At 35.1% G+C, this 19,492-nt stretch overlaps 1 protein-coding gene across 4 annotated transcripts in view; it reads left to right on the forward strand.

The window, feature by feature from the left end:
* Positions 1-19,492, forward strand: part of WDPCP (WD repeat containing planar cell polarity effector) — a 464,584-nt gene that overhangs the window by 426,225 nt on the left and 18,867 nt on the right. For 3 of the 4 annotated variants that reach the window (XM_063648673.1, XM_054475134.2, XM_063648674.1), the window contains 2 exons: positions 15,558-15,622; positions 16,171-16,202. In XM_063648673.1, the coding sequence (XP_063504743.1) occupies positions 15,558-15,622; positions 16,171-16,202 (97 nt within the window). The remainder of the gene's footprint in view (positions 1-15,557; positions 15,623-16,170; positions 16,203-19,492) is intronic. The other variant, XM_063648672.1, reaches the window with a different exon arrangement.

Below are 19,492 nucleotides of genomic sequence, written 5' to 3' on the forward strand. Positions count from 1 at the left end.
CATCCATGATCTTCTTCAAGTATGAACGCTGAAAGAAACAGTTTTCAATATAGGAAATTCTGTACCCATGAACCCTTCTTGAAGAATACTAGAGGAAGAGTTTCATCTAACCATGAGATGAGTAACAAAGTGTCAGTACAAGGACTGACTGTATTTTAATAAATATAAATGTAGGCAGAAGATAAAAGGGGTGGAAGACCCGTATACAAATACTGTATGTTAAGTAGAAGTAATACAGCTTTAGAAAATGGGAGTGGAACAGAGAGTGAAAGAGTAAGATAGAATAAGCTCACTGGTTGTATAGCCGATAGTTGGGAGTTAAAAGAGACAATAAAATCTCATATGCCACATAATAAAAGGCTAACTAGGAAAAGAAGAGACTAAAGGCATTAGAAAAGATACAAGTACAAAGGTAACCACTAGAACAAAACCATAAGCCTTACTAACTACCATTTACTTTTTATTTTTTAAAAGATGGAGTCTCACTGTGTTGCCCAGGCTGGAGTGCAATGGTTATTCACCAGGCACAATCCCATACTGATTGACCCACTCTTTTCCAGCCTGGCCCAGTTCACTCCACCTTAGGCAACCTGGTGGTCCTCAGCTCCCAGGAGGTCACCATGTTGATGCCAAACTTAGCATGGTACCCAATGAGCATTTTGCATCCCAGAACTCCTGGGCTCAAGTGATAAATAAGTGAGAAGAAAGGAAACACACACCTCAGAGAGAAACATACCAAATATATCAAAATTTACAAAATTATAAAATATTAGTAAAAGAGTTGAAACCTAGCATATCAGTCATATCAATTAATGTAAATGGACTCACCTCACCTATTAAAAGGAAAAGATTTTCAATTTGCACATAAAGCAAGATCCAGCTATGTACTGTAAGAAAGACATACATCTAAATAAAATGATTCAGAGAGGGTAAAAATAAAGGAATGGGGAAAGATATTCAGGCAAATGAAAATAATAAGAAACCAACAGTAACCATACTAATTACAGAATTCAAGCCCCAAAGCATAAAATCCAACAAGAAAAAAAATTAATGCAAATTTCACATAGATAAAACACTTAAGAATATTTGTACAACAAATAATATAGAAGCCACCTTTATAAAGGAAAATCTACAAAAGATGCAAGGAGATATAGAGAGATATGAATAATAGGAGATTTTAACTTACTATTCCTTTTTTTTTTTTTTTTTTTCTTGGCAGGGTCTCACTCTCTTGCCCAGCCTGGAGTGCAGTGGCATGATCATGGCTCACCACGGTTTTGACCTCCTGGGCTCAGGTGATCCACCTCCGCCTCCTGGGTGGCTGGGACAACAGGCATGTGTCACCACATGCAGCTAATTTTTTGTATTTTTTGGAGAGATGGGGTTTTGCCATGTTGCCCAGGCTAGTCTTGAACTTCTGGGCTCAAGTGATCCACCTGCCTTGGCCTCCCAAAGTGCTGGGATTATAGGCATAAGCCACCACACCCAGCCTAACTCACTATGCTTATTGCAGAATAGATCAAGTAGGCAAAAAGTAACAAGAAATAATACCTAAACATAATAATGTAGATATTATGAATATTCATCAAATTCTATTCCTTGATAAAAGAAAATAAGTTTTCTTCCTAAGAATTCATGGACTATTTACAAAAAAGGTATGTTACTTGACAAAATATATCATTAAATTTCACTAAATATTACACTCTCCAATCACAATGTAATACAACCAGCAATGTTTAACAAGAACCAACATGCCCTTCCTTGTGGAAATTTTAAAACCTTTTATTAAACAATTTTTGGATGAAAGAAGAAATACAACATGAAATTTCTAAGAAGTAATTATAATAAAACACTACATATCAGAATATATGGGATGTATTTAAGTAATAATCAGAGGAAAATTGATACCACTAAGCACTTTTACCAGAAAAAAATGAAAAAAGGGAACAATTCTAACTCAAAAGCTTTAAAAAATAACAAGAAACTACACCAAAATAAAGCACAAGGAAAGAAATAATAAAGATAAAACCAGAAATTAATGAGGCAGAGCAGGGATTGGCAAACTTTTTTCCTAAATGGCTTCAGTGTAAGTATTTTAGGCTTATGGACCATATGTTCTCTGCTGCAACTATTTAACTCTGTTGTAGCACAAAAACAGTCATAGACAATACATAAATGAACGGATGTGGCTGTGGTCCAATAAAACTTTATTTACATGGAACTGGAGAACATTATGTTAAGTGAAATAATCCAGGCACAGAATGACAAACTTCACATGTTCTCACTCATTTGTGGGAAGCTAAAAATTAAAACAACTGAACTCAGAGATAGTGAATATAACAATGGTTACCAGAGGCTGTGAAAGGTAATTGATGGTGGCGGGGATGGTTAATGGGTACAAAAATACAATCAGATAGAATGAGTGAGATCTAGTATTTGATAGCACAACAGGGTAATTACAGTCAACAGTAATTTATTGTATATTTTAATAAAAATAAATAAATGAGTATAATTGGAATGTTTGTAACACAAGGAAATGATAAATGCTTTAGGTGATGGACACCTCATTTACCCTGATGTGCTTATTACACAGTGTTTACCTATATCAAAATATCTCATGTACAGCCAGGCATGGTGGCTAATGCCTGTAATCCCAACATTTAGGGAGGCTGAGGCAGGCGGATCACTTGAGGCCAGGAGTTCGAGACCAGCTTGGCAAATATGGCGAAACCCTGTCTCTACTAAAAATACAAAAAAATTAGCCAGGCGTGGTGGCTCATGCCTGTAATCCCAGCACTTTGGGAGGCCGAGGCAGGCGAATCACGAGGTCAGGGATTTGAGATCAGCCTGGCCAACATGGTGAAACCCCGTCTCTACTAAAAATTCAAAAATTAGCCAGGTGTGGTGGCATGCACCTGTAGTCCCAGCTACTCGGGAGGCTGAGGCAGGAGAATTGCTTGGACCCGAGAGGCGGAGGTTGCACTGAGGCTAGACTGCATCATTGAACTCCAGCCTGGACGACTGGGCTTGACTCCGTTTCAAAATAAAAAAATTAAAATTAAAATTAAAAAAAGAAATTTACAAAGCAAAAAACAAAACAAACAAAAAACTTTATTTACAAAAACAGGCAACCAGTCCATAAGCCATAGATTACTGACACCTCAGGTAGAAAACAAAAAACAAAACAAAATAAACAAAAAAAAAAAAACTGTAGTAAGATATCAAATCCAAATGTTTTTGAAACAACAAAATAGACCAACTTGATCAAAAAAAGAGAGAGAAAACACAAACATACAAAATTAAGAAATGGCAGAGGGAGGAAGGGAGAAATTAACCATTTAAACAAGAGAGGGTTTTTTCTTTATAATCATAAGAGACTACTTCGCAAATTTCCATGCAAATGAATTTGAAAACTTAGAAAACAATAGATAATACACTAGATAAATGCAGATTGCCAAAAGTGTCCACCATTGAATTTAGAAATCTGAAGCACACCAATTTTCATAAAGGAAATAGACAAGATTATTAAGAAATTACCCTGTAAAAGAGCAAAAGGCCCAGATGACCAGGTAGAATTCTACCAAACCTTCAAAGATCAGATATTCCCAATGCTCTATAAATTATTCCAAAGCATTGAAAATAAAGAAAAACTTTTCCACAGAAAAATGACAAGCCAATATCATTCATGTAAAAAATATTAAGTAAAATATTAGTGAAAAAAATCCAACACTTGGATCCACCCTGAAAATACAAGGTTGTTTTAGTGCTACCAAATCCATTAATATCATATACCATATTAATAGATCTAAGGTTGATAAACATCATACAATTATCTATATAGATGTTGAAAATGCCTTTGACAAAATTCAGCTCCCAGTCCTGATGAAAACACAACAGGAACTGAGGAACACTCACTTTACATAAGAAAAACAATATATTTTTTTAATTCTCTTTTGAAGTTTCTCACTTTGTCTCTTACATAGTGTCACATATCTCAAAAGATTTGAAAGTGATTATTTTTAAATTCACTCCACCAATCTCTTCCTTTTAATTGGAGGGTTTAATCCATTTATTATTAATGTAATTACTAAATAAGTCAGGATTTACATCAGTCATTTTGCTGTCATATTCTACATTCCTTGTAGCTATTCCTGTATTCCTCACTTATTGCCTTCTCTTGTGTTAAGTAGGTATTTTAATACTCTTGTAATTTCTTTGGAGACTTTTTCTTCTGTGGTTCACCTGATGATTATAAATCTTAATTTATAACAACTTAGTTTGTTTTAATATCAATTTAACAACAATAGTATATAAAAACTTTGCTCCTGTATTGCTCCATTCCTCTCTCTTGCTCCTTTGTGTTGTTATAAATTATGTCTTTATACATACACATTTGTGTGTAACAAAGCCTTAAACATTATATTGGTCTGCCCTCACATTCTTATAAAGAAATACCTGAGACTGAGTAATTTATAAAGAAAAGAGGTTTAATTGGCTCACTCTTCCTCAGGCTGTACAGGAAGCATGATGCTAGCATCTGCTCAGTTTCTGGGGAGGCCTCAGGAAACTTACAATCATGGCAGAAAGCAAAGGGGGAGGCAGCACTTCACATGGTCAGAGCAGGAGGAATAGAGGGGTTTGGGGGGAGGTGCCACACACTTTTAAACCACCAGATCTCATGAGAACTTACTTGCTGTCACAAGAACAGCACCAAGGGGACAGTGCTAAGCCATTCATGAGAAACCACTCCCACGATCCAATCACCTCCCACCAGGTCCGACCTCCAACTCTGGGGCTTACAGTTTGACATATCTAATGTCAAATTTGATTTGGTGAGGACACAGATCTAAACCATGTCAGACAGTGTATAAACAAAATGAATGATCCTAGGACTAAATTAAAAATAATTAGATTAGGCAGCCCTAAACTAGTTCTTATATTTCAAATAAGCCCACTTCTCTGGTTGCCTCAATTTTCTCATTTGTATTAGATTATCCTTTCCAAGGTCTAAAATTATTTATTGTAGAACAAATAAACCTTGTATTTGCAGTAAATATATCTACTTTGATATTTACAGCTAGAAATTAACTACAATACTGGTTGGTTTCCTGCTATTATAATGAACCAGTATTGAATTCATACCTAAGAAACTCCAAATGAAATACTATCTTGTTAAAAGTTGTTAAATTTTGGCGTGATTTTATTTGATTCATGTCTAAGCAGTTTTCCTTTAAGTTGGAACAAACCAAAAATACTCATCTATTCAGAATCCTGGTGTGTGCCTATAAACAATATAATGGATGAAAATTTTCAGTGTTTACAAAACAAAGAAATTGTCAACAGAATGCCTGGCAGTAGACTTACCAGAAAAAAAAAATTACAGCCTATAATTCATGAAGATTGGCTCAAAACAAACTGTCCCTGCCAACAGAAAATCTGACAATTATTCTGTTGTCTAATTTGGCTCAGCCTAAGTTGACCTTGTTTATTCATCTCAGTCTTTTAATTCTTGTTAACTTGGCATGAGAGGAGAACATATGGCATATGTCTAGGAAGTCCATTTCTGTATCTTAAACTGAAATAAATGTACAATATACTAAGCATTTCCAGTGTGCTGAGCTCTTAAGGTAGCTTTAATGTATATTACATAAAACTGTAAGTTCATACTGTGCCCACCAGGTGCTTTATGTTTGCTGCCTATAAAACCAGAAACTCACTAGAGACATCCTTTTCTAAGCCTTGGTATATGATTAAATGTGGCTAATTTTAAACATCTTTCCAAAGAAGATAAACAATCTTAAGCTCTTTTAAAACATAAAAATGAAAGGGTATAATCAATTTGGCAATCTAAAGATGTTTACACGTTTTCACTGACTCTATAGCTATTTTTAAGAAAACTGATAATGTGAGAAAGACAATGGGAGTTGAAGAACAAAAAGATTTCCATTTTTCTCTCCAGCTTAATCTGGCCTATTTTCTTAGTTTCTTTTTCTGTTCCACTAAAGCTTATTGAGAAGGAGAAGTTATATTTTATTGTGGCTTTAATATGTCTCAAGAAAAGCTGGAAGGAAATGAGCTGCTTTATAGATTCACAGCTCTTTTATGGAACTGCCGTTAGTTCTCCAGTACCAGAACTAGACAAATGAAAACCTTAGAAAATCTAAGGCACCAAAATTTATGTATTTTATGAAGTGTTTTCACTTGGAATGTTTCATTTTCTTTTTAGTAACTAAGTCAAATGAGGTATAATTTCATGTATAAAGCCTTATCTATATTACATATTTTGAAATCCTGAACCTTTATTAGTGGACTTCATATGACATTTACTATTTGCATAGTACTTTTATCCCACAAAGCTCAGAGCATTCAAACTTCATAAGTTGCATTCAAAGATATAATTTTTTAACTACAGGGGTTCCTAATTACCCAAATATTCATTATCTGAGACCCTGTAGTTATGAGTTTACATAGAACAATAGTCCTTATAATGAAATATGTAATAATAAGTTAACTACTTGTAAACTCAGTCCTCTCCCCATTCAAATATCCTTCCCCAGTGAAGACTAGCATTTATCTCCACCTATGAAATATTAGTTTATCAGTATTTTCACTGATTGTTAGCTCTTTAAATACCCAACACAGCAATACAAACATATTTCAAAACAACTAAAAATCTTGCAAAAACAATATTTCATGAAGTCAATGAAAGAGATGTTACAGAAATGTTCAGATCTCATGTAAAACTATGGATAAATCAGGAAAAGGAACTTAGACCAATTAAAAAGAGAAATTCAACAAGAATAATAAAACTGCAAATGAATTTATCAAAGTATTAATAGAATCCCTCAGAAAAGTGATTAAGTCCTTGAATATTTTTTGAAAAAAAATGGCCCTCTTTCTGAACTTGTATGCTGTGCAAGTCGAATATGAAGTTAAATATGCCATATCATACTGTAAGACAATTTGGTCAGAAAAAGTAGAACCATTCCCCACTCTCCAAATCAAACTGACTGACTTTGTTCCATCTAAGAATTTACGCACAGATGGCTGGGCACAGTAGCTCACGCCAGTAATCCCAGCATTTTGGGATGCTGAGGCACGCGGATCACTTGAGGTCAGGAGTTCAAGACCAGCCTGGCCAACATGGTGAAACCCCATCTCTACTAAAAATAAAAATACAAAAATTAACCGGGTGTGGTGGCATATGCCTGTAGTCCCAGCTACTCGGGAGGCTGAGGCAGGAGAATCGCTTGAACACAGGAAGCAGAGGTTGCAGTGAATCGAGATCGTGCCACTGCACTCCAGCCTGAGCAACAGAGCAAGACTCCGTGTCGAAAAAAAAAGAAAAAAATGAATTTATGAACAGTTGAAATTATAACATATATTTTATTAATACAAGTAAAATAAGCTTATCTATATATTTTTACCTCTTATTTTTAGTCAAATTATATTGTCACCATTTACTATGATTTTCAACCCCATTTTAAATTGATCCACTTTAAGGGGCTTTTTTTGTTTTACTTTCTGAAAGCAGTTATTCTCAGATATGGACCTCCTGCAGCTTTGTTAGTGAATAATGAAATATTGAAGTGTGTGTTTCAAAATCATGAAATATTGCCATTGCAGAACAGCCAGAAATGTCCTTTTCACTGTTTCTTTGGGTCTATTTATTATCTCTGTGCCATATTCTTTGAATCTAGGTTCACATACCTTTCTGTGTCAAGAAAGAGTGACAAAAAGGTGAAGAAATTCAGACTTTCAGAGAGGGAATTATGGACAGTGAAAAGCACATAAGGAATATGGTGCCATTTATATATACATGCAAAAATTATAACTAAATAATAGATGCTTTTGTCTTTGCTGTTTCCTGCACAACTGAAAACAGAGCTAGACAAGGGTACTGAACTGCCTTCTGCAGATATGGCAGAGGCCCAGAAAATTCCTTAAGTATGCCCTGACACACTTTCACACCATCATGTAATACTTTCCTTACAGACCATATCTATTAACTATGGTTCAAGGTACATCAAGCTTTGTATGCTTCTTCCCACAGATACACTGCATATCTGGAACAAGGGAGAAGAGCACATGTCATCTGCAAATTCCCTATATTTATACATTTTTATTATTTTGCTTCCTTACTTATGGTTCTGTAAGCAAATTTGGGGAAACTGTTGCTTTGTGTCCCAAGTAATGCATAGTAGATGGTGCTGTGGGCTTCCTATTACATCACAACATGAGGTATATAATGTTTTTCAGTGAAGCAAAGACTGATTAATGAAATTCTCCATTATAAACTTCCCCATCAACCTTTCACCTGATGTGTTTGAAATCACTGATGAACATTGCCTAGATTATTTTATTAGGGGGTGTGAAATGATGATTTTCTAATTTTGTAACTCCTTCTGCATTTATAAGTTTGAGTACTTCTATACATAATAAAAGTTTCCTTATCAACTATTCAGTTACCTCGAAAGGCAGAGTAAATGCTTGATAACTTCCCTAGATTTATCAGTTTTTAGGATAACAAATTAACCCAGCAACCCCTAGTAGTGGCCACTGTTTGGGTAGTAGGGGAGGGGAGGTTCATATGGATTTTTAAATATCATTTGATGTGTTTTAATGAATTGTGGTCAATATTCTTTGTGATGGTAAAATTTGTAAATCAGTATCAATCTTTCAGAAACTAATTTTAGCAACATATAACAAAAGCCCAAAAATGCCATAACTTTAAATTTCATTTTTGTAATATAAACATAAAAATGTTAATCACATTGTTATTGTATAAGTAAATGACCTAAAAATATATATGGGGAATTAATGACTAAATTACAGTATAGCTAAATAACAGATACTATATACTCACTTAAAAATCATGATTATCAGGTTCTGGCTCCAGGTAAGATGGAGTAAGCACATTCCTCCTGTCTCACCCATTGAATGCAGCTAAAAATCCTAGGTAGAATATATTGGAGTAGATGTTTGGGGAGTCTGAAAAGTAAATAATACAGAAGAAATGAGGAAGAAGACAAGAACTTGAGGTGCCTCTGAACCTATGGCAAGTTTACTAGTGTGTTTTCCTTTAGTTCACCACCACTTGGGCCTAGTCAAGTGCAACCATGGAGGTACATGGAAGCATAAGATAACTAAAGATGCAGCTTCCTGGATCCAGAAAGCACCAAAGGAGATTGCAGACATGAAAGCTTGTGAAAACAACCCCATTAAATTGTTTATAAACTCCAGGGCTTACCCCAAGGTATGCATGTGTGGATCTGATTCTAACCAGTATATAAAAGACTTTGAGATCTAAACTGATAGATAAACTATCACCCAGGTTATATATTTGCTACTGGATGGTACACACACTGACAGCACTGCAAATATCACCAAATAGCACGACAAACACCCCTGCAAAGAGGCTTTGAAAAGTAAACTGACATACCATAGCTCACAGAGGAACACTGTAACTTGAAGCCTAAACATAATAAGATAATTGCTTGCTAAAACAAAAATGACATTCATCACAGAATTTTAACAAGATCAAGTCTTAAAATATTCAAAATGTCCAGGATACCAAAAATTACTTGATATATAAAGTGGCAGGAAAATCTCAACTCACATGAGAAAAGATTATTAAAAGACAATAACGCTGAGATGACAAATGTTGGAATTATCTGACAAACTTTAAGGAGCACCAACAATCATTAAAATTACTGAAACAAGCCAGGCATGGTGGCATGCACCTGTAGTCCCAGCTACTTGGGAGACTGAGGTAGGAAGATCACTTGAGCCCAGGAGTTGGAGGGTAGCCTAGGTAACTAGTGACACCTCATCTCTTTAAAAAACCAACCAACAAACAAAAAAAACCCAAGTATCAAAAAGAAATAGAAGGTATAAAGAAGAAATAAAATAAAGAATTCAAAAGTAAATTAACCAAAAAAAAAAAGTTTTTTTTTGAGACAGGGTCTTATTCTGTCTCACAGGCTAGATTGCAATGGTGCAATCACAGCTCACTGCAGCCTTAACCTCCTGGGCTCAAGCAATCCTCCTGCCTCAGCCACCCAAGGAGCTAGGACTACAGGTGCGTGCCACCACACCCTGCTAATTTTTGCTTTTTTTTTGTAGAGATGAGGTTTTACCATGTTACCCAGGCTGGTCTCGAACTCCTGAATTCAAATGATCCAACCACCTCAGCCTGCCAGAGTGCTGGCATTACAGGCGTGAGCCACTGCGCCTGGCCCCCACAAAATTTTTTAACTCATTGATAGGTTTGATAATAGCAGAATAGAGATAACAAAGGGAAGTCAATGAACTTGAAGACAGATCAATCGAAAGTATCCAATGAACAACAAAGAAAACATATTTTTTAAAAAAATGAACCGAGGGAACTGTGAGGCAATGCCAAAAGGTCTAACATTGATGACATTAGAGCTCTAGAAGGAGAGGATAAAGAATGCAATGTTGAAAAAAATATATATACAAAGAATACCTGAAAACTTCAAATTTGGTGAAGGAAAACTTAGTAAATATGTTTCCAGTAGATTTGTTATTAAAGAATTACTAAAAGAAGTTCTTGAGACATAAGGTAAGTGATACCAGAGGGAAACTTGGGACACCAGGAAAGAAGGAAAAGATGATAAAAGAGTCAATTTATCAAGAAAGCATAACAATTCTAAATGTGTTTGAATCTGACAAGAGAATGTCATAATATATAAGAAAAAATGATAGAGATCACAATGGGAACAGACAAATCTACATTTGCATTTGGAGACTGCATCAGTCCTTTCTCAACAACTGATAGAACTAGTGACAGAAAATCATTCCACCCAACAACAGTAGAACACACATCCTTTTGCAGTGCACGTGAACATTTACCAAAACAGACCATATCCTGGGTCATAAAACAAACCTAGAAGAATACACAAAGTATGTCCTCTGACCATAATGGGAATAGATTAGAAATAAATAACAGAAAGAAAGAGAGAAAATTCTCCAAACGCTTAGAAATTAACAAACTTCTAAATAATCCCTAGGTCAAAGAGACGGTCTTAAGGAAATCAGAAAAGATTATAAACTGAAAAAAAAAAAATCACAGCTTAAAATAAGAATTTTACTCAATTAAATGCTTATATGAGAAAAGAAGAAATGCCTCAGTCATCAATCTAAGCTTCCATCTAAACAGACTAAAGGAAGAAAAGCAAAGTAAACTCAAAGGAAGCAGAAGAAAGGAAATAATAAAGAGCATATATCATTGAAGTTGAAAACAGAAAAATTAATGAAGTCAAAAGCCTGTTTGAAAAGATCAACAAAATTGAAAAAACTCTAGTCAGACAAAGAGAAAAAGAAGACATAGATTATTGATACCAGGAACGAAAGAGGGTATATTATCTTAAACTTTACCGACATTAAGTAGATAAAAAATAATGTCATGAACTACTGTATGCAAATAAGTTTAACAACATAGTTTGAATGGAATAATTCCTTGAAAGCCACAAACTACCAAACTGGCAGAAAATGAAAGAGATCATCTGAATCCTATGGCTATTAAAGGAATTAAATTTGTAGTTTAAAACAAAACAAAAAACTCTGTAAAAGATATCTCCAGGTCCCGATGGTTTCACTGGTGAATTCGTTGAGAGAAAAATATACTAGCAATTGTGCACATTTCTTTCAGAAAATATAAGATGATAATTCAACACATCCCAGCTCGTTTTCTGAGGCTACCACCCAAAGACAGTACAAAGAAAGATATCAAGCAGTCCCATGGAATTTTTTAAAAAATGGAAAAAAAAGTACAAAAAAACTATAGACTACTGTCTCTCATACATATAGAAGTAAAAATCCTCAACAAGGATTAAGAATTTAGTAATATATAAAAATAATAATATACCAGCATTAAGTGGGATTTACCTTGGGAATGCACAGCTTATTCAATATTCAAAAATTAATGTAATCCACAATTTTAACAATATAAATAAGAAAAATCAACTGATCAAATCAACTGGTACAAAAAGCATGTCTGACAAAATTCCATACCCACTCATAATTAAAAAAAAAAAAAAAAAGCCCAGAAAACTAGGAGTAGAAGGGGGCTTCCTCAAACTATAGAGAGTTTCTACCAAGAAGGAAAAAAAGAATACTACAGCTATTATCCTACTTGATAGAGAAAGACTGGATGTTTTCCTCCTAAGATTGGAAACATGGTAAAAATGTCCACTTTTACCACTCTCATGGAACACTGTACTAAAGAAGAAATGAAACCATCCCTTTTTGCAGACAAAATGGTTCCTACAACTAATAAGTGCATTTAGCAAGGTCACAAGATATATGGTCAACACATAAAAATCAATTGTATTTCTTTTTTTTCTTTTTTTTGAGACAGAGTCTTGCTCTGTCGCCCAGGCTGGAGTGCAATGGCACAACCTCGGCTCACTGCAACCTCCACCTCCCTAGTTCAAGCAATTCCCCTGCCTCGGCCTCCCTAGTAGCTGGGATTACAGGTGCATGCCACCACGCCTGGCTAATTTTTTTGTATTTTTAGTAGAGATGGGGTTTTACCATGTTGGCCAGACTGGTTTTGAACTCCTGACCTCAGGTGATGTGCCTGCCTCGGCCTCCCAAAGTGCTGGGATTACAGGCATGAGCCACCGCCCCGGCCCAGTTGTATTTCTATATACTAGTAATGTACAATTGAAAACCAAAAAAGCTTTTTAAATTACAGTAGCTCCAAAATAAACGAAATACTGTGTTATAAGTCTAACAAAACATTCCATCTGTATGCTAAAAACTTAAGAAGATTAAAATAAATGGGCTGGGCATGGTGGTTCATGCTTGTAATTCCAACACTTTGGGAGGCCTAGGTGGGCGGATCACCTGAGGTCAGGAGTTCGAGACCAGCCTGGGCAACATGGTGAAACCCCATCTCTATTAAAAATTAAAAAAAAAATTAGCCGGGTGTGGTGGCACGTGCCTGTAGTCCCAGCTACTCGGGAGGCTGAGGCAGGAGAATCACTGGAATCCGGGGGGCGGAGGTTGCAGTGAGCCAAGATCCCACCACTGCTCTCCAGCCTGAGCAACAGAGCGAGACTCTGTCAAATAAATAAATAAACAAATAAATAGAGAGACATGTTTATGGTTTGAAGACTCAATATAGTAAAGATGTCAGCTGTCTCCTGACTGATCTAAAGATTTCTGATTAATCTAAAGATTTGATAAAATTCTGATCAAAATCCCAGAAGGATTTTTTAAAGATATCAATAAGCTGATTCTAAAATTTATACAAAGAGACAAAGAAGCTAGAATAACAAAAAACATTTTGAAAAAGGAAAATAATGTTGGAAGAATCATACACGATCTTAGGACTTTTGCTAAAGCAGGGGTTGACAAACATTTTCTGTGAAGGGCCATTTAGTAAAGATTTTTGGTTTTGCAGGTCACATAGTCTGTCACAACTACTTAACTGTCATCATAGCAAGGAAGCAGCCATAGATAATATAAAATGAATGTGTTCCAATAAAGCTTTATTTACTAAAATATGTATGAACTGGATTTGGCCTAGGGACTGTGGTTTGCCATCCCCAAAGCTATAACTAATCAAGAAATTATGGTATTAGTAAAAGGACAGACACGCAGATTAATGAAACAGAACATATAACCCAGAAATAGACCCATATAAATATGCCCAGCTGATTTTTGACAAAAGTACAAAGGTAATTCAATGGAGAAAGGATAGTTTTTCAACAAATGGTATTGGCACAATACACATCTATGCACACACAGACACACAAAGAATCTCAAACTAAACCTCACACATTACTTTCAAAAATTAACTAAAAATAAATCATAGATCTAAATATAAAATGTAAAACTATCAAACTTTTAGAAGAAAGCATAGGAGGAAATATTTGTGACCTGGGATTAACAAAGAATTCTCCAACTAGACACCAAAAGCATGATCCATTTTTAAAAAATTGGTAACTTCATCAACTGTTGTTCCTCAAAAGGCACTGTTAGGAGCCTGAAAAGACAAGCTATATGATGGGAGCAAATATTTGCAAGTCACATATCCAGCAAAGGAGTTGTATCCAAAATACATACAGAACTCTCAAAGCTCAACAGTAAGAAAACAAATAGCCCAATTACAGTGGTCAAAAGACTTGGACGGACATTTCAATAAGGAGATATATGGATAGCAAACAAATAAATTTAATATCAGTAGCTGTTTGGGAAATTGAAATTAAAACCATGATGAGATACCTCTGTACGCCTATTAGAATGTCAATAATTTTTAAAAATACTGACAATTCCAGGTGCTGGTGAGGATGATGCAAAGTAACTGAACTCTTATTCATTGTTGCATGAGATGTAATATAAAATGGTACAACTCTTCTGGGAAATGGTTTTGCAGTTTCTTATAAAGTTAAACATGCATTCACCATATGATTCAACAATCCCATTAAGTATTTACACTAGAAAAGTAAAAACAGGTTCACACAAGAACCTGTACATGAATGCTTGTAGCAGTTTTATTCATAATTTTCAAAAACTGAGAAAAATACCCTTCAACAGGTGAATAAATAAACTGTTACACACATCTGTAATGGAATACTGCTCAGCAATAAACAGCAGTGAACCATTGATACACGTTTAACAACTTGGATGAATATCAGGGCATTCTACTGAATGACAGAAGTCAGTCACAAAAGTTTATATGGTATAATTCCAATTATACAACATTCGTGAAGTCAAAACTATAGTTATGAAGATTTCTGTGGTTGCCAGGGTGCATAGGTTGAGGGGGGTGTGACTATAAAGTATATAAGGGAGGTTTTTTTTGGCATGATGAAACTGTTCTATATTCTGTTTGTAATGGTAATAACAAGAATCTAAATATCTGTTAAAATTCACAAAACTCTATACCTTAAGAAAGTCAGTTTTAACATATAAACAGTACAAATTTTAAAACAAAAAAATATATAATAAGTGAAAGATGATGACATGAAATTTCACAAGACCACATTATATCAGTTTTATTTTTTTAAAAGATACATAATAATAAGTAGTGGAGCTAAATATCCAGAGAACAACTCTGGATATTTATATTATTCTTTTTCTATGTTTTGGTGAGGGGTTTTCTACATCAAAAGTGAATTACTTTTACAAGTTGGTAAAACTTCATCATTCATTTTAATTTTGTAATAACCATGAGTTCAGAGCATCACATTTGGTTTCCATGATTGTTTCTCTTACAACTTCATATGTAAAATACATTATTTGTATGTTAAAGTTTAATTTAACTGCTCTTTGAAATGTCCTGTAAAATATTTAATGGTGGAAAAATTAAAAGTGGCTTTCTCTGTTTTTAAATATAATGGTATTTAAATGATTACTATATTGTTGAAAGTTTCCAAAGAAATTTTTTAATTACGTTTTTTAACCCAGAAATTTTAAAATATTTTAATACTTTAAAATCTATAACTTATACCTAACCTTAAAATTTTCTTTTTTAATCCTTTTTCCAATTAAAAACACCTATACTGCGGACAAATAATTGACAGAAGGAATGAACTTGAAAAAGACATCTGTTCTGGATTTTTGATGACTAATACCTGTAATGCAGAAGGTAATGGTATTCAAGACACCCAAGTATTCAAAGTGTAACAGAAAACTATGTTATAGCTTGCAAGAACTTTCAGTAAATTAATAAAAATAAGAAAACTCTGAGCATTTCTAGCTGGTATAAGACTGCTTGTCATTGATATAAAATACCAAATTGCCTGATTATTACAAAGGTGAAATTTCAATGATCATACAAATAAATATAGATAAATTTGGAGATCTTGTTAAAAAGTTGACTCTGATTCAGTAGATCTGGGCTGGAGCCTATGGCTCTGCATTTCTAATAAGCTCTCAAGTGATATCCTGCTAGTATATACTATAGTATATACTATACATAGTAAATACTGTAACACAAGGTAGCCATACACATATGTATGAAAATGATTGGTACTTTCATACCATGTTAAGGTTTGGTTTTTTATTTCTCTAGAGTTTTCAGCATTGTAACTTGTTATTATTTTAAGCATTTCTGTTTTTAGTGTTGTAAAAAATTATTCTTAAGGTCCATTATTAGATTTTTAAGATAATTAATGTTTTAATCTTTTACTTTAGACGGAGAACTGAGAGAAGACGGCAGAGTCCAGGTAAAACACTTTCTCTGTTTATTACTAGACATTTAAATTCTAAGAGAAAAGCATAATGTATGTGATTATTTTGAACTCAAGAAATGCTATCTATTGGTCTACATTAACTGGACTACATTAACTAGATTAACTGGTCTACATTAACTACACTAACAGCTTCTAACAAACTATTCAGCTTTTCAGTATTCCCAAGTTGTAATTATTATTTAAAAGCTATTTTAAAATAAAATTGTGCATAACAGAATATGTACAAATGAAATTACACATCTTCAAGTTGACTCAAAATGATTCAGTAGGGAGAAAGTAGAAGGGATATAGGTGAATTAAGAGTAACCAGGAGTTGGCCGGGCGCGGTGGCTCATGCCTGTAATCCCAGCACTTTGGGAGGCCAAGGCAGGCGGATCACTTGAAGCCAGGAGTTTGAGACCAGCCTGGCCAACATGGCAAACCCTCTCTACTAAAAATACAAAAATTAGCCAGGTGTGGCGGCTGCACCTGTAATCCCAGCTGCTTGGGAGGCTGAGGCATGAGAATTACTTGAACCCAGGGGGCAGAAATTGCAGTGAGCCGAGATCATGCCACTGCACTCCAGCCTGGGTGACAGAGCAAGATTCTGTGTCACAGAAAAAAAAAAAAGAGTAGCCAGGAGTTGATAACTGATGAAGCTGGGTAGCGGGCAATAACAGCAGTTTGCAAATGTCCTTCTCTCTTTGGTATATGTTTGAAATTATCCAAAGTAAAAAATTTAAAAATAGCTTATCCACCATGATCAAGTGGGCTTCATCCCTGGGATGCAAGGCTGGTTCAATATACGCAAATCAATAAATGTAATCCAGCATATAAACAGAACCAAAGACAAAAACCACATGATTATCTCAATAGATGCAGAAAAGGCCTTTGACAAAATTCAACAACCCTTCATGCTAAAAACTCTCAAGAAATTAGGTATTGATGGGACGTATCTCAAAATAATAAGAGCTATTTATGAGAAACCCACAGCCAATATCATACTGAATGGGCAAAAACTGGAAGCATTCCCTTTGAAAACTGGCACAAGACAGGGATGCCCTCTCTCACCACTTCTATTCAACATAGTGTTGGAAGTTCTGGCCAGGGCAATTAGGCAAGAGAAGGAAATCAAGGGTATTCAATTAGGAAAAGAGGAAGTCAAATTGTTCCTGTTTGCAGATGACATGATAGTATATCTAGAAAACCCCATTGTCTTAGCCCAAAATCTCCTTAAGCTGATAAGCAACTTCAGCAAAGTCTCAGGATACAAAATCAATGTACAAAAATCACAAGCATTCTTATACATCAATAACAGACAAACAGAGAGCCAAATCATGAGTGAACTCCCATTCACAACTGCTTCAAAGAGAATAAAATACCTAGGAATCCAACTTACAAGGGATGTGAAGGACCTCTTCAAGGAGAACTACAAACCACTGCTCAAGGAAATAAAAGAGGATACAAACAAATGGAAGAACATTCCATGCTCATGGGTAGGAAGAATCAATATCATGAAAATGGCCATCCTTCCCAAGGTAATTTACAGATTCAATGCCATCCCCATCAAGTTACCAATGACTTTCTTCACAGAATTGGAAAAAACTACTTTAAAGTTCATATGGAACCAAAAAAGAGCCCGCATCGCCAAGTCAATCCTAAGCCAAAAGAACAAAGCTGGAGGCATCACACTACCTGACTTCAAACTATACTACAAGGCTACAGTAACCAAAACAGCATGGTACTGGTACCAAAACAGAGATATAGACCAATGGAACAGAACAGAGCCGTCAGAAATAATGCCACATATCTACAACTATCTGATCTTTGACAAACCTGAGAAAAACCAGAAGTGGGGAAAGGATTCCCTATTTAATAAATGGTGCTGGGAAAACTGGCTAGCCATATGTAGAAAGCTGAAACTGGATCCCTTCCTTACACCTTATACACCTTATACAAAAATCAATTCAAGATGGATTAAAGACTTAAATGTTAGACCTAAAACCATAAAAACCCTAGAAGAAAACCTAGGCATTACCATTCAGGACATAGGCATGGGCAAGGACTTCATGTCTAAAACACCAAAAGCAATGGCAACAAAAGCCAAAATTGACAAATGGGATCTAATTAAACTAAAGAGCTTCTGCACAGCAAAGGAAACTACCATCAGAGTGAACAGGCAACCTACAAAATGGGAGAAAATTTTCACAACCTACTCATCTGACAAAGGGCTAATATCCAGAATCTACAATGAACTCCAACAAATTTACAAGAAAAAAACAAACAACCCCATCAAAAAGTGGGCAAAGGACATGAACAGACACTTCTCAAAAGAAGACATTTATGCAGCCAAAAAACACATGAAAAAATGCTCACCATCACTGGCCATCAGAGAAATGCAAATCAAAACCACAATGAGATACCATCTCACACCAGTTAGAATGGCAATCATTAAAAAGTCAGGAAACAACAGGTGCTGGAGAGGATGTGGAGAAATAGGAACACTTTTACACTGTTGGTGGGACTGTAAACTAGTTCAACCCTTGTGGAAGTCAGTGTGGCGATTCCTCAGGGATCTAGAACTAGAAATTCCATTTGACCCAGCCATCCCATTACTGGGTATATACCCAAAGGACTATAAATCATGCTGCTATAAAGACACATGCACACGTATGTTTATTGCAGCATTATTCACAATAGCAAAGACTTGGAACCAAGCCAAATGTCCAACAATGATAGACTGGATTAAGAAAATGTGGCACATATACACTATGGAATACTATGCAGCCATAAAAAATGATGAGTTCATGTCCTTTGTAGGGACATGGATGAAATTGGAAATCATCATTCTCAGTAAACTATCGCAAGAACAAAAAACCAAACACTGCATATTCTCACTCATAGGTGGGAATTGAACAATGAGAACACATGGACACAGGAAGGGGAACATCACACTTCGGGGTCTGTTGTGGGGTGGGGGGAGGGGGGAGGGATAGCATTGGGAGATATACCCAATGCTAGATGACGAGTTGGTGGGTGCAGCGCACCAGCATGGCACATGTATACATATGTAACTTACCTGCACATTGCGCACATGTACCATAGAGCCTAAAGTATAATAATAATAAGAAGAAGAAGAAGAAGAAGAAAAAAAAATGAAATAAAGAAAAAAAATTAAAAATAAAAGGTGTATAATAATGATTAAATTATTCAATATATTTTATTACTTACATATAATTTTTATAAATAATGCATACAAAATATCACACCTGACAGGTAGTTCT

This window comes from Pongo pygmaeus, chromosome 12 (genome assembly GCF_028885625.2).
Source record: "Pongo pygmaeus isolate AG05252 chromosome 12, NHGRI_mPonPyg2-v2.0_pri, whole genome shotgun sequence".
In the NCBI taxonomy this organism is placed as follows: Eukaryota; Metazoa; Chordata; class Mammalia; order Primates; family Hominidae; genus Pongo; species Pongo pygmaeus.